The sequence below is a fragment of the Procambarus clarkii genome, chromosome 35 (genome assembly GCF_040958095.1).
Source record: "Procambarus clarkii isolate CNS0578487 chromosome 35, FALCON_Pclarkii_2.0, whole genome shotgun sequence".
Classification (NCBI taxonomy): domain Eukaryota; kingdom Metazoa; phylum Arthropoda; class Malacostraca; order Decapoda; family Cambaridae; genus Procambarus; species Procambarus clarkii.
In genome coordinates this window covers 29,929,484-29,945,188 of record NC_091184.1, presented here as the reverse complement: position 1 = coordinate 29,945,188, position 15,705 = coordinate 29,929,484, and the positions used below count along the sequence as shown (strand labels likewise).

Sequence of the window (15,705 nt, the reverse complement as noted above, 5' to 3'; positions counted from 1 at the left end):
TACACAGTTCAGCATACCTTAGCCCAGGAGGGCGAAAGTCAGTCAGTATGGGACATTCTACAATATAATGTTCAAGGGAGTGCATATTTTCTCTTTCACAAAGTTGACACATTGTGTACTCGACATTTGGGTTTTGAGAAAGCTGCCAGATACGTCTATATCCCAAGCGTATTATGGCCACTATAACATCACATTGCTGGGTTCTTGTTCCATTAATCCTGTATGTGAATGTCTCCGCACGATATCTATCATAATATTTAATGCTACAACTTTCAGGCCTTTGTGAATTTGTTAGGTCGGTGAGATTTTCATTAGATGTTTGTTTAAGTATTCTCTTTGTCACTGCTAATGAAACACCCATATAAATTTCTACCACTGGTTTTCTACAGGCTGTCTTTGCAAGCATATCAACAGTGTCATGCCTTGAGATGCCAACATGTGATGGTATCCATAGGAATTTAATTTCAAATCCCTTTTCTTTGGCAGCTAAAATATTCATTCGAATATCACTGACTATTTTCTGGGTGTCACTACTATGTGCGTTCAATACCAGGAGTGCCCTCTGCGAATCACAGTATATAAGTCCACTGCCTTTGTGTTTTAAAAATTCAGTGGCAAGGTATATGCCTGCAAGTTCGGTTTGAGTTGTACTTGCCCAATCATTGACGCGCTTCATTCATGTATGTACGAGAGAAGATTGTTCAAATATACCTGTATTACATGCGCATCCGGTACATCGTCCACCTTCTACAGAACCGTCGGTATAGCACTGATACACATCGTTACCCATACTCTGAGTACTTTCAGTGATGCTTCACAGTGTTAAGTGTTTTAATAATGTAGAGTGTACATTATCTTTCTTGGGTGCATTTACAAAATCAACTGCTAGACCCAAGTTATCCCATGGAGTAATTGGTTGATTACTCGTTAATTGAGTTGGGTACATATTTAATATTTTGATGGAGTTGGCTACCTTGTAGAACCAAAATGCATTCACGCCAAAAACTGTGCTAATAGACAAAATTATGTTAGAGATATGGGTCTATAATTATCTGAGTGTGCTTTGGGGATGGGAACAATGACACTGTCCAATCATCAGGTAATACTCCTTCACTTAAACTCATTCTGTACAACACTAAAAGTGGATTACCTGGTACTTGTGAGACTAATCTCAGTAAACTGTAAGTAATACCGTCCTCTTCAGGAGCAGTTGACTTATTTGATTGTGCTACACAGCCTTCCCGGCTTGGTGCCTTCTTTGGTAATTACTTATCAAAGGCAGCTCCATACGAGGAGCTGCCTCGTATGGGCCAATAAGTCTTTTGCAGTTACCTTCATTCTTATGTTCTTACTTACATTTACTGAACTTTATCATCATCATCATTTACAGAAAGAAATTAACATAAAAAGTAGTCATTTTAATACACAAAACAGAAGTAGATATTATGTAAATTATGATGCAGGATAGGATCACTATTAAGAACTTAATTATAAACCACAATATGTTTTATATCGTCAGAAATTCTGAAACATACCATATATTTTCAAATATTTACAATTAAAGTATTTATTTAGGAAATAAGTATTTTAGTTACCCTAGTTAGCTCTGAGAACACACATTCTTGCAGCAAGAATTTCTTCCCACTAATCTGAGAGATGCTAATGAGACCAGTCTCGACCCACTGGACAGGTCATGAACAACAATCAACTACAGCACCATCTATGTCAGAAGATATTCAAAATATTCTTGATGTCATTCAAATTGTCAATACGAGAACAGAATACATAAGAGTTACAGTTTAGTGATGTCAAAGGAATCATATTGACTGACCGAGCCCCATTGTAAATATCCGTGGCTTCCTGACCATAAAGGTACCGCCGCGGATAAGGGTAAGGAGGGTACCGTCGAGGGTAAGACACCGGATGTACCCCATATACAAGCCACACTAGCTATTAGTTCATATAAGCTGACAACTTACCCAAATAAACATTACTTCCTAATTATATATATATATACATATATATATATATATATATATATATATATATATATTATTAGTATATTTTGGTAGCAGTCTTTCCTGTAGACATATATTATTAAATATGACCGAAAAAGTAAGATTAATAATTCTAACACGAATTTTCTCAATCTTTCGTACATTTCTTTTCACTGTTGGAGGTAAATCAAAAATCAATTCTCCAAAATTCATTTTTATTTCTAGTCTGACGCGACACGAGCGCGTTTCGTAAAACTTATTACATTTTCAAAGACTTTAGTTTACAAATACACAACTGAATAGAACTTACGCATCTCCGATTTTATATCTACATTTTAGTGAGGTGGATGGGGTGAGGTGGCATTAATAGGGTATTAATTTCATCAACACAAGACAGAACAAGAGGTGGCATTAATAGGGTATTAATTTCATCAACACAAGACAGAACACGAAACAATGGGTATTGAATAGAAGTGTATGTAGAAAGCCTATTGGTCCATATTTCTTGATGCTTCTATATTGGAGCGGAGTCTTGAGGTGGGTAGAATATAGTTGTGCATTAATTGGCTGTTGATTGCTGGTGTTGACTTCTTGATGTGTAGTGCCTTGCAAACGTCAAGCCGCCTGCTATCGTTGTATCTATCGATGATTTCTGTGTTGTTTACTAGGATTTCTCTGGCGATGGTTTGGTTGTGGGAAGAGATTATATGTTCCTTAATGGAGCCCTGTTGCTTATGCATCGTTAAACGCCTAGAAAGAGATGTTGTTGTCTTGCCTATATACTGGGTTTTTTGGAGCTTACAGTCCCCAAGAGGGCATTTGAAGGCATAGACGACGTTAGTCTCTTTTAAAGCGTTCTGTTTTGTGTCTGGAGAGTTTCTCATGAGTAGGCTGGCCGTTTTTCTGGTTTTATAGTAAATCGTCAGTTGTATCCTCTGATTTTTGTCTGTAGGGATAACGTTTCTATTAACAATATCTTTCAGGACCCTTTCCTCCGTTTTATGAGCTGTGGAAAAGAAGTTCCTGTAAAATAGTCTAATAGGGGGTATAGGTGTGGTGTTAGTTGTCTCTTCAGAGGTTGCATGGCGTTTCACTTTCCTTCTTATGATGTCTTCGACGAAACCATTGGAGAAGCCGTTGTTGACTAGGACCTGCCTTACCCTACAGAGTTCTTCGTCGACTTGCTTCCATTCTGAGCTGTGGCTGAGAGCACGGTCGACATATGCGTTAACAACACTCCTCTTGTACCTGTCTGGGCAGTTGCTGTTGGCATTTAGGCACATTCCTATGTTCGTTTCCTTAGTGTAGACTGCAGTGTGGAAACCTCCGCTCTTTTCCATGACTGTTACATCTAGAAAGGGCAGCTTCCCATCCTTTTCCATCTCGTAAGTGAAACGCAGCACGGAACTCTGCTCAAATGCCTCCTTCAGCTCCTGCAGATGTCTGACATCAGGTACCTGTGTAAAAATGTCGTCAACATACCTGCAGTATATGGCCGGTTTCAAGTTCATGTCGACTAAGACTTTTTGCTCGATGGTACCCATGTAGAAGTTTGCAAACAGGACACCTAGGGGAGAACCCATGGCGACCCCATCTACTTGCTTATACATGTGCCCATCCAGGTTCAAGAAGGGTGCCTCTTTAGTACAAGCTTGGAGTAGTTTCCTCAGAATATTTTCTGGAACGTCAAGAGGAGTACAGGCTGGATCACGATACACTCTGTCGGCTATCATCCCGATTGTCTCGTCCACAGGTACGTTGGTAAACAGCGATTCTACGTCCAACGAGGCTCTTATCCCTGTGGCCCGTGTGCCCCGCAGTAAGTCAACAAATTCCTTTGGAGACTTCAGGCTGAAGGCGCAGGGAACATAAGGAGTCAGCAGGCCGTTGAGTCGCTTCGCCAGTCTGTACGTGGGTGTGGGTATCTGGCTAATGATTGGCCGAAGTGGGTTTCCAGGCTTGTGTGTCTTGACATTTCCATACGCATATCCAGGTTTGTATTCCCCAATGATCTTTGGCAGGTGGAGTCCGGATTTCTTGGCGTTCACAGTTTCGATCAGTCTGTTGACCTTAGCTTTTAATTCGGCTGTAGTGTCCTTCGTTACCCTTTGGAACTTAGTTTGGTCAGAGAGTATGATGTTCATTTTCGCCAGATATTCGTCTTTTTTAAGAATGACATATATTGGCGACTTGTCACCTCTCCTGACAACTATCTCCTTGTTCTCACGAAGGCTTTTAGCTGCCGCTTTGAGCTCGGGGGACAGTATGGTGCTTCTGTAGTTGCCTCGATTCTTTCCTCCTTCTGCAATAAGTTCTGCTTGTAAGGTATCTTTGGTAGTGACCTTCTTTTGTGTCTCGAGGTCGAATATGTCGTCCAACAGAATTTCCAACTCTACTTTCCGGGCCATCTCACTCGGTCTGGACATAACATGACAGTTTATGCCCAGATTTAGGAGAGTGACTTGGTCCTCAGTGAGGTTAATTCCTGCAAGGTTCAGGAAGCCATCTCTTGGTCGTGGAATTGCCATAGGTCCTCCATATAATGTTGTTAGTTTCTTGATAATGTACGAAAGATTGAGAAAATTCGTGTTAGAATTATTAATCTTACTTTTTCGGTCATATTTAATAATATATATATATGTGTGTGTGTATATATCACGAAAATAAACACGTGATTAAGAATGTGACAATGTCAGACCACGGAGGAAAAATGAAACAGGAAATTTCCTTAAGTACTTTCGTATATTAAATACATCTTTAGAAGGTCCTTCTGAAGATGTATTTAATATACGAAAGTACTTAAGGAAATTCCTGTTTCATTTTTCCTCCGTGGTCTGACATTGTCATATATATATATATATATATATATATATATATATATATATATATATATATATATATATATATATATATATAATATATATATATATATATATATATATATATATATATATAATGTAAATTATGATGCAGGATAGGATCACTATTAAGAACTTAATTATAAACCACAATATGTTTATATATATATCCTACTCACACTCATCCTAGCACAGTAATTTATTGTACAACCCATACCCATCCTGTTACCAATAGTTTGTGCAACCCATGCTCATCCTGTTACCTTTAGTTTATTGTGAAACCCATACTCATCCTATGAATGGTAATTTATTATGCACCTTATACTCATCCTGTGAGTCATAAGACATTGTGGAACCCTTTCTCATCGTGTGAATCTTTGTTTACTTTGCTTTCCATACTCTGCTCTCCGATAGTTTCTTGTGCAACCCATACCCATGATGTGAGTGGTAGTTTATTGTGTACCCTATACTCATCCTGTGAGTATAGGGTACACAATGAGTTCATTTGTACTCCATACTCATCAAGAAGTGTATTTTACCAGCATTATAATATAAATTAAGAATAAAGGCATAATCTTATTATGTACCCATAATAAAAATAAGAGCCATCACACTATAATTTTCATGACAAACGGCCTAGACTCCACTTCCGCCTTCGACAAGCTGCTGCCGGAGGTGGGTATAGTTTATTGTACACTCCCGCACCCCCAGTCCTGGGAAGAGGGGCATTCGAATGTGGACATATGAACCATTACCCCCAACCCTTCCCTGTTAATAATAATTGAAACACTACACTACACACTATATGTTCATTTAATATTTCAAGTATACGAATCAAGATATATTTAGGATTTAACGATTTAACATTGTCTCAATCATACCTTTATTGCACTTTATCATCATTATTTACAGAAAGAAATTAACATAAAAATGTAGTTAATTTTAACATACAAAACCGAATTTGAACATTGTTAATTTTGATGCAGGATCACTATTAATAAGAACTTAATTATAAACCACAATATGTTGTGTATCATCAGAAATTTGGAAACATAATATATATATATATATATATATATATATATATATATATAGGGGGGTACCACCACTGGTGTAATTATAGGGACCCACAGCCTCAGAGAAGGGAACACAGAGCACTCAGGGAAAAACTTGACATTTAACTCTGAATACGAAAGAGTGTTCACTTCTCCTACCACCCCCTTTTTTTTTTATTATGATGTACACTTTATTATGCAAGGTTATACAGTTACATATCTGATTTTATACAAAAAATGAACATTAAGAGGACACAAGAAAAAGTTCGCTTCCTAGAGGCTGTAGATTTCCTCGAACTCCTCCGACGCCGGGCAGGAACCGAGGATGCAGCGGGCATTTCCCCTCTGGATCGCGACACTGAGGCGCTGAAAGAGAAAACTTGCTGCTCTAGGGTCTCTTGTGGTGTCAATGAGCTTGGAACCAAGATCCTTAAGAAACCTTCTTGCACTCTCACCCCATGGGCCTAGGGTCTCAGACCCTATTGGAACGAAATTGTACCTTTGATCTAATTGCCTGTACTTGACTGACTTTTGTTTTTCTCTGTGTGTCGCTGCGGCTCCTGCCGTGCCGGCAGAGAGGGTGATGTATGTCGTTGCCAGGGTGGATACGCAAGTATAGTCCCATGCTAACTGCCTGCCACCCTTCCACGGACGCAGTGTGATTCCGTCTGGTCGGCCGGCAAAGCTAACAGAGTCACGGTTCAGTAGGTTGCGGGGCTCTCTCTCCGCTGGACACTGAGCAGAGGCAAGGCTTCTTTTAATGATGTCGTTGACTTCGTCGTGTCTAGTGTGCCAACCACCCGATTTTCCACAGTGCAGGCCATGCAATCCATATTCGTCAGCATCTGCCTCGCCGCAAATACACCTGTGAACAGTGTGGATAGGGGCAGCAAGGCGGAGAGCGACTGCAATACGGAGCTCCTGCGGATCAAGACGTGTGCCTGTCGCAGACATAGGGACTGCCAGAAGGAAGTCCCCTGCATGGGGAGCCTGCACAGCTGTGAGGCGTGCACGATCACTGGGGGTTGTTGCTGCCTCCAGCAAAGCTGTGGCTTCTTTGTCTGCAATGGGGCTGTCCCAACTGGATTGTTTCTTGGCTTTCGGCATGGCTGGTCTGAGTGCTGGGTCTGTCATGGCACCCCATTTCGTGTCACATTCCGTGTAGTGGGGGTCCTGTATCCCCGCTACATCACTCAGGGTGTCAGGTAGAATTTCCTTAACCAGGTCATCTGATGCTGAGGAGGAAGACAGGAAGGCTGGGACTGCAATTTGGGTGGCGGTGCGGACACCCAAGCCACCGAGCCTGACAGGAAGAGTGGCTTGTTTCCACTGGCATTCGTTGAGAGAGAGGTTAACAACTTTTTCCAGCATGGTCTTCAGTAGGAGGTCATACTCGTCAAGCTTTGGGTTGTTGTAAGATGGGGCGCACCTCAGAAAGTAGGTTAGCCTCGGAAGGGATAGGCATTTGGTGAGGAGATAAAAAGCATCGTGGGCATCGATGTCACCTATTCTGTCTTCCATCCTCCTAAGGTCTGCGATTTTCTTGTCGAGGATCTCCTCAATGGCGTTAGACCCGAGGGGAGCTCCAAGGAGGGTGCTGTTCTCGGCCCTAATGACATGGGCTCCAGGCAAGGCAGACCTTATTCTAGCTACGATGTCTGGGTTGGAGGAGACTACTTCACACTTGGAAGGGTTCAGGACGAGACCCAGGCTTACTTCTTGCTCCCTTATTTTCCTGATATCTGACAAGAGGTGGTCTACGGTGCCAGCTATAGTGCCATCATCCAAAAACCAGATGTTGAACTCGCTGGACAAGCTTTCGGTGATTTCTTTTAAGACTAAGCAGAAAAGAAGGGGAGCAAGAGGATCACCTTGCTGAACACCTTCACATGATCTGATTTCATGTTCACCAAAGAGCAGTTTTGACTCGCCACTGTAGCACGATAGTATGAACGGGTAGAGGGGCCGGAAATGGCGATGTACGGCACAAAGTACTGCATCTCTTCTTACCATGTTGAAGGCATTCTTAAAGTCCAGTTTGAGCAGGGCCTTTTCATCAGAAATGTTTGTGATGTATGCTCGTGCTGCATGGGCAGCCGCTTCACAGCCTTGGGGGATTCCAAATCCTAGCTGGATTGGTTTCAGCAATTCAGCCGCTTGCTGGCTGACAACCCTCGTAGCAGCCTTGGCAATCAGGCGTCGGAGAGTGTTGCCAACAGCGATTGGCCTGATTCCTTCGTCCTTCTTTTTGAGAGCACAGAGGGAGGCACCAAAAAATATATATATATATATAAAATAAAAAATAAATATATATAAAAAATATATATATATATATATATATATATATATATATATATATATATATATATATATATATATATATATATATATATATATATATATATATATATATTAGTATATTTTGGTAGCAGTCTTTCCTGTAGACATATATTATTAAATATGACCGAAAAAGTAAGATTAATAATTCTAACACGAATTTTCTCAATCTTTCGTACATTACGCTTCACTGTTGGAGGTAAATCAAAAATCAATTCTCCAAAATTCATTTTTATTTCTAGTCTGACGCGACACGGGCGCGTTTCGTAAAACTTATTACATTTTCAAAGACTTTAGTTCACAAATACACAACTGAATAGAACTTACGTATCTCCGATTTTATATCTACATTTGAGTGAGGTGGAAGGGGTGATGTGGCATTAACACAAGACAGAACAAAATGTGGTATTAATAGGGTATTAATTTCATCAACACAAGACAGAACAAGGGTATTAATAGGGTATTAATTTCATCAACACAAGACAGAACAAGGGTATTAATAGGGTATTAATTTCATCAACACAAGACAGAACACGAAACAATGGACATTTGAATAGAAGTGTTTGTAGAAAGCCTATTGGTCCATATTTCTTGATGCTTCTATATTGGAGCGGAGTCTTGAGGTGGGTAGAATATAGTTGTGACATACATTCTACCTACAACTATATTCTACCCACCTCAAGACTCCGCTCCAATATAGAAGCATCAAGAAATATGGACCAATAGGCTTTCTACAAACACTTCTATTCAAATGTCCATTGTTTCGTGTTCTGTCTTGTGTTGATGAAATTAATACCCTATTAATACCCTTGTTTGCATTTTATACGATGGCAAATATGGTACTGTATATATATACCAACCTGTCCTCTTACAAATTACATCTGAATTTGGTCGTTTGCTTGTATGGTCGAAAATGGACGTACAGTAATATGAAAATGAAAAAATTGAAAATAAATTTTGGATTTTTTTCCAAAACAGTAAGTTAAGGGTCCTTTGGTAGGTTAGGAGGGCAGAAAATTGTCCTAAGGTTTCAAAACGTCATGAAAAATGTTAATTGAAAGTTTCATTTCCTAACCTTACCGAGTAAGCCAGATGACTCATACAGAAAACGGGACAGTACATCACTTTTGTGAGGCGATTTCATTTCAAATTACAGTACGTCCATTTTTGGCCATAGAGTGCATACGAGCAAAAAGCGTTGTTATTTTTAAGAGAACGAGTTGTATATATATACATACATACACACACTTTTTCAGGACCCTCTCAGAAGGTCCTGAAAAACACTGATAATGTTTGAATCCTGAATGTCATTTTTATTGGATATTAAATTTTATATTCAGTTAAAGCCGTTCGGCCGAAAACGGTCGAAAACGCGTTAAGCATTTTCTATTTTTCATATGTGGTTATTCTGCATACTAGGATCAGTGTTTTTGTGATCATTGTTGCATATATATATATATATGTCGTACCTACCTTGAGGTGCTTCCGGGGCTTAGTGTCCCCGCGGTCCGGTTGTCGACCAGGCCTCCTGGTTGCTGGAATGATCAACCAGGCTGTTAGACGCGGCTGCTCGCAGCCTGAGTCTAACAGCCAGAACTAGTAGCCAGAACGCACTTCTCAGCCTACTATGCAAGGCCCGATTTGCCTAATAAGCCAAGTTTTCATGAATTAATTGTTTTTCGACTACCTAACCTAACCTAACTTTTTCGGCTACCTAACCTAACCTATAAAGATAGGTTAGGTTAGGTTAGGTAGGGTTGGTTAGGTTCGGTCATATATCTACGTTAATTTTAGCTCCAATAAAAAAAAATTGACCTCATACATAATGAACTGGGTAGCTTTATCATTTCATAAGAAAAAAATTAGAGAAAATATATAAATTCAGGAAAACTTGGCTTATTAGGCAAATCGGGCCTTGCATAGTAGGCTGAGAAGTGCGTTCTGGCTACTAGGTACGACATATATATATGTATATATATGTATATATATTTATATATATATGTATATATATGTATATATATTTATATATATATGTATATATATTTATATATATATGTATATATATTTATATATATATATATGTATATATATATATATATATATATATATATATATATATATATATATATATATATATATATATATATATATATATATATATATATATTAAATATGACCGAAAAAGTAAGATTAATAATTCTAACACGAATTTTCTCTATCTTTCTTACGTTTCTTTTCACTGTTGATGGTAATTCAAAGATCAATTCTCCAAAATTCATTTTTATTTCTAGTCTGACGCGACACTTGAGCGCGTTTCGTAAAACTTATTACATTTTCAAAGACTTTAGTTTACAAACACACAACTGAATCTGAATAGAGCTTTGCACATCTTCGAGTTTATATCTACATTTGGGTGAGGTGGATGAGGTGAAAACGAACTTTCAACAATGGGTATTAAATGGGTATTAAATTCAAACACAAGACAGAACACGAAACAATGGGTATTGAATGGAAGTAATTGTAGAAAGCCTATTGGTCCATATTTCTTGATGCTTCTATATTGGAGCGGAGTCTTGAAGTGGGTAGAATATAGTTATGCATTAAGACTAGAAATAAAAACGAATTTTGGAGAATTGATCTTTGAATTACCATCAACAGTGAAAAGAAACGTAAGAAAGATAGAGAAAATTCGTGTTAGAATTATTAATCTTACTTTTTCGGTCATATTTAATAATATATGTCTACAGGAAAGACTGCTACCAAAATATATATATATATATATATATATATATATATATATATATATATATATATATATATATATATATATATATATATATATATATATATATATATATATATATATATATATGTCGTACCTAATAGCCAGAACGCACTTCTCAGCCTACTATTCAAGGCCCGATTTGCCTAATAAGCCAAGTTTTCATGAATTAATGTTTTTTCGTCTACCTAACCTACCTAACCTAACCTAACCTAGCTTTTTTGGGCTACCTAACCTAACCTTACCTATAAATATAGGTTAGGTTAGGTTAGGTAGGGTTGGTTAGGTTCGGTCATATATCTACGTTAATTTTAACTCCAATAAAAAAAAATTGACCTCATACATAGAGAAAAGGGTTGCTTTATCATTTCATAAGAAAAAAATTATAGTAAATATATTAATTCAGGAAAACTTGGCTTATTAGGCAAATCGGGCCTTGAATAGTAGGCTGAGAAGTGAGTTCTGGCTACTAGGTACGACATATATATATATATATATATATATATATATATATATATATATATATATAAAATATATATATATATATATATATATATATATACATTTATATATATATATATATATATATATATATATATATATATATATATATAGGTCGATCGTGGTGACACTCTTCCGGACGCAACACCACAACAGTTGGTTACCCCCTAGGTACCTATTTACTGCAAGGTGAAGAGAGGCATGAGGTGGAAGGAAATGAACCCAACTATTTCTTCCCCCGCCCTGAACTCGAACCCGGGATTCCCGAGTATGACTGGAGAGTGTATAGTTAATGTGTATAGTGAAGGAGTGAGTGAAATGAAAAAGTAACAAATTGTCCAAATATAGCATAAGGAAAATACAGAGTTTAAAGCACTGGAGAATATTTACATTTTCTAGTTGGTTAATATATGTATCAGGTTAATGTATGTATCAGATCGTTGGTAAGGTCGACATGAATGGCTGTGGCTGGCGGGAGTACGATGTTGTATGTCCCTACTATATGTTTGTATAACTGAACTAAATATGACTAATTTTACATATTTTTATTTTATATATAATGACTTTTATATGATTGTGTAATATAATCAAAATGACAACGAGAAATAATAAGAATAATTGATATTATTGTGTGGGAACGTACGAAAAGTTTTCCAATTGGCAGCTACCTGATCTCTAACGCTACCAAACGCCTCCCAGCTACGATCTTACACGCTACTGTCTCGTATTATCTTCTATGCTCCGTACTGTGTCCTCCATACTCTGTGCTCCACGCTCTGTGCTCCACGCTCTGTGCTCCTCTTCACTACCATATTCTACTTCGCCAAGGTAAGGAAGTAATGTGTTAATGAACAAATGGTAAATAATTCATTGGACATGATGATACTCAGTGTACAGATTGCTAATGTGACCTGTTAGGTATAATTTGTAATGAATTAGCATTATTTTGATTAGTTTGTGTGTTAATAGAACCATGTGGGTAGTCAAGTATAATAGGCGTAGCAATATGACAAATATTGCCCTTAGGCGTATCGATACTAAGGCAAACTGGCGGCCTAACTGCAAATTAGTGTTGTCACCACTTTGGAAAATTAACAAGATTGGGTTAAGGAAGCACTTGGAGAAAGGACTTTTGCCTTACAAGGTTCATTGATATGTAGTATACAACCAACACGTGTGTTAGAGGGTTCACTGATATGTGGTATACATATACAACCAACACGTGTGTTAGAGAAGCAAACATGATGTGAACTGTGTCAGGGACTTGTGATATCACTGACAAGTCCTCGCTGAGCCAGACTGGTTCATAAACAATAATGAAAATCTCGTTAATGTGAGCCACAGTGAGCATTGAGCGGGGGAAACATGCGTATATATACGAAGCTCGCAAGACTTAGCGAGCACATGCCTCTCTTTGTGAAGGAGAAAATGTATATGTTTACATCTCAGAATGTTTGGTAATGTGTTTATTTGTGATGTGTGTCTATGCATATATTAACACGTTGTACTGAATGGGGTGAGAATAGCTTGAGCTACCTCATCCCTTTGTGTGTGTTTTACCTCAATAAACTTATTTCAATTTCAATTTCAATGCCTCCCTTACAAGGGGTGATTTTGCTGCGAGTTGCAACACAGCGCACATGTGTTATCGCTAAACTGCCCGACACCTGCATCCTGTCAACGATTCTGCAAAAATTGTATTATTTTGTATAGTTGTACAAAAGTTGTATGGTTTTAGGCTTCACTAAGACCGCTCTCTCATGGGACTCATATTCAAACATAATTCTTGATCTGAGGTTGTTTTAAGCGGTTCATTCCATCTGGAACTATAGATTCGGCGTTCTATTTGACGTTGTTTATTGAATTTTTATATTTACATAACATGTATATAGGAAAAGAAGGCACCAAGCCGGGTAGACTATTGAAGATCATATAGGACTTATATTAAGAATTTCGCGATTTTCAATTATTTTGTAAAGTTATCTTGAGATATTAAGGATTTAAAATTCTGTCGAGGCCTGGCTGCTTTAGTGTGTGTGTTGGTGTTGTCGAGGCCTGCCTGCTTTAGTGTTGGTGTTGTCGAGGCCTGGCTGCTTTAGTGTGTGTGTTGGTGTTGTCGAGGCCTGGCTGCTTTAGTGTGTGTGTTGGTGTTGTCGAGGCCTGGCTGCTTTAGTGTGCGTGTTGGTGTTGTCGAGGCCTGGCTGCTTTAGTGTGTGTGTTGGTGTTGTCGAGGCCTGGCTGCTTTAGTGTTGGTGTTGTCGAGGCCTGGCTGCTTTAGTGTGTGTTGGTGTTGTCGAGGCCTGGCTGCTTTAGTGTGTGTGTTGGTGTTGTCGAGGCCTGGCTGCTTTAGTGTTGGTGTTGTCGAGGCCTGGCTGCTTTAGTGTGTGTGTTGGTGTTGTCGAGGCCTGGCTGCTTTAGTGTGTGTGTTGGTGTTGTCGAGGCCTGGCTGCTTTAGTGTTGGTGTTGTCGAGGCCTGGCTGCTTTAGTGTGTGTTGGTGTTGTCGAGGCCTGGCTGCTTTAGTGTGTGTGTTGGTGTTGTCGAGGCCTGGCTGCTTTAGTGTGTGTGTTGGTGTTGTCGAGGCCTGGCTGCTTTAGTGTGTGTTGGTGTTGTCGAGGCCTGGCTGCTTTAGTGTGTGTGTTGGCGTTGTCGAGGCCTGGCTGCTTTAGTGTGTGTGTTGTCGAGGCCTGGCTGCTTTAGTGTGTGTGTTGGTGTTGTCGAGGCCTGGCTGCTTTAGTGTGTGTGTTGGTGTTATCGAGGCCTGGCTGCTTTAGTGTTGGTGTTGTCGAGGCCTGGCTGCTTTAGTGTTGGTGTTGTCGAGGCCTGGCTGCTTTAGTGTGTGTGTTGGTGTTGTCGAGGCCTGGCTGCTTTAGTGTGTGTGTTGGTGTTGTCGAGGCCTGGCTGCTTTAGTGTTGGTGTTGTCGAGGCCTGGCTGCTTTAGTGTGTGTGTTGGTGTTGTCGAGGCCTGGCTGCTTTAGTGTGTGTGTTGGTGTTGTCGAGGCCTGGCTGCTTTAGTGTTGGTGTTGTCGAGGCCTGGCTGCTTTAGTGTGTGTGTTGGTGTTGTCGAGGCCTGGCTGCTTTAGTGTGTGTGTTGGTGTTGTCGAGGCCTGGCTGCTTTAGTGTGTGTGTTGGTGTTGTCGAGGCCTGGCTGCTTTAGTGTGTGTGTTGGTGTTGTCGAGGCCTGGCTGCTTTAGTGTGTGTGTTGGTGTTGTCGAGGCCTGGCTGCTTTAGTGTGTGTGTTGGTGTTGTCGAGGCCTGGCTGCTTTAGTGTGTTGGTATTCCCTCTCTCACTCTCACTCACTCTCAGTTACTCTTAGAGCCCAGTAGGCTCAGGAATCTGTACACCAGTTGATTGACAGTTGAGAGGCGGGACCAAAGAGCCAAAGCTCAACCCCCGCAAGCACAATTAGGTGAGTACTCACTCACTCACGGGAGAAGGGAGGCGAGGTGAGGGGCGGTGCTGTGAATGGACCCATGTAAGGGGAACCCGGGGGCGTCGCGCCAAACAGTGCGGACGCCGCCGTCTCAGATAAGGAAATCTCTAATGCTGTACTGAATCGTTCGTATACGACCTGTGTAGCGGTCAGGGTGTTGTAGGTGGCAGAGCAGCGACCCACGAAGACTTCTCCCTCTTAGGCTGTAGGTTTAGTCACGGCTACGAGGCCAGGGGCCTCGTAGCCTGGTGGATAGCGCGCAGGATTCGTAATTCTGTGGCGCGGGTTCGATTCCCGCACGAGGCAGAAACAAATGGGCAAAGTTTCTTTCACCCTGAATGCCCCTGTTACCTAGCAGTAAATAGGTACCTGGGAGTTAGTCAGCTGTCACGGGCTGCTTCCTGGGGGTGGAGGCCTGGTCGAGGACCGGGCCGCGGGGACACTAAAAAGCCCCGAAATCATCTCAAGATAACCTCAAGATAACGGGCCCCGATGTCGACAACCCTCCGATGAGGACCTTATTGGGTCGACGGCATGAAGGCTCTCCTCGGAGGGCTTACTGTCTGTAGGTACTGTCTGTTGATACTGTCTGTTGGTACTGTCTGTAGGAACTGTCTGTAGGTACTGGCTGTAGGTACTGGCTGTAGGTACTGGCTGTAGGTACTGGCTGTAGGTACTGGCTGTAGGTACTGGCTGTAGGTACTGGCTGTAGGTACTGTCTGTAGGTACTGTCTGTAGGTACT

At 40.3% G+C, this 15,705-nt stretch overlaps 1 protein-coding gene across 2 annotated transcripts in view; it reads left to right on the top strand.

The window, feature by feature from the left end:
* Positions 1 to 12,204: 12,204 nt before the first annotated feature.
* The window catches only part of LOC123768400 (hematopoietic prostaglandin D synthase), a 138,023-nt gene continuing 134,522 nt past the window's right edge, over positions 12,205 to 15,705 (top strand). For both annotated transcript variants that reach the window (XM_045758885.2, XM_045758886.2), the window contains exon 1: positions 12,205 to 12,358. In XM_045758885.2, the coding sequence (XP_045614841.1) occupies positions 12,267 to 12,358 (92 nt within the window). In that variant the 5' untranslated portion in view covers positions 12,205 to 12,266. The remainder of the gene's footprint in view (positions 12,359 to 15,705) is intronic.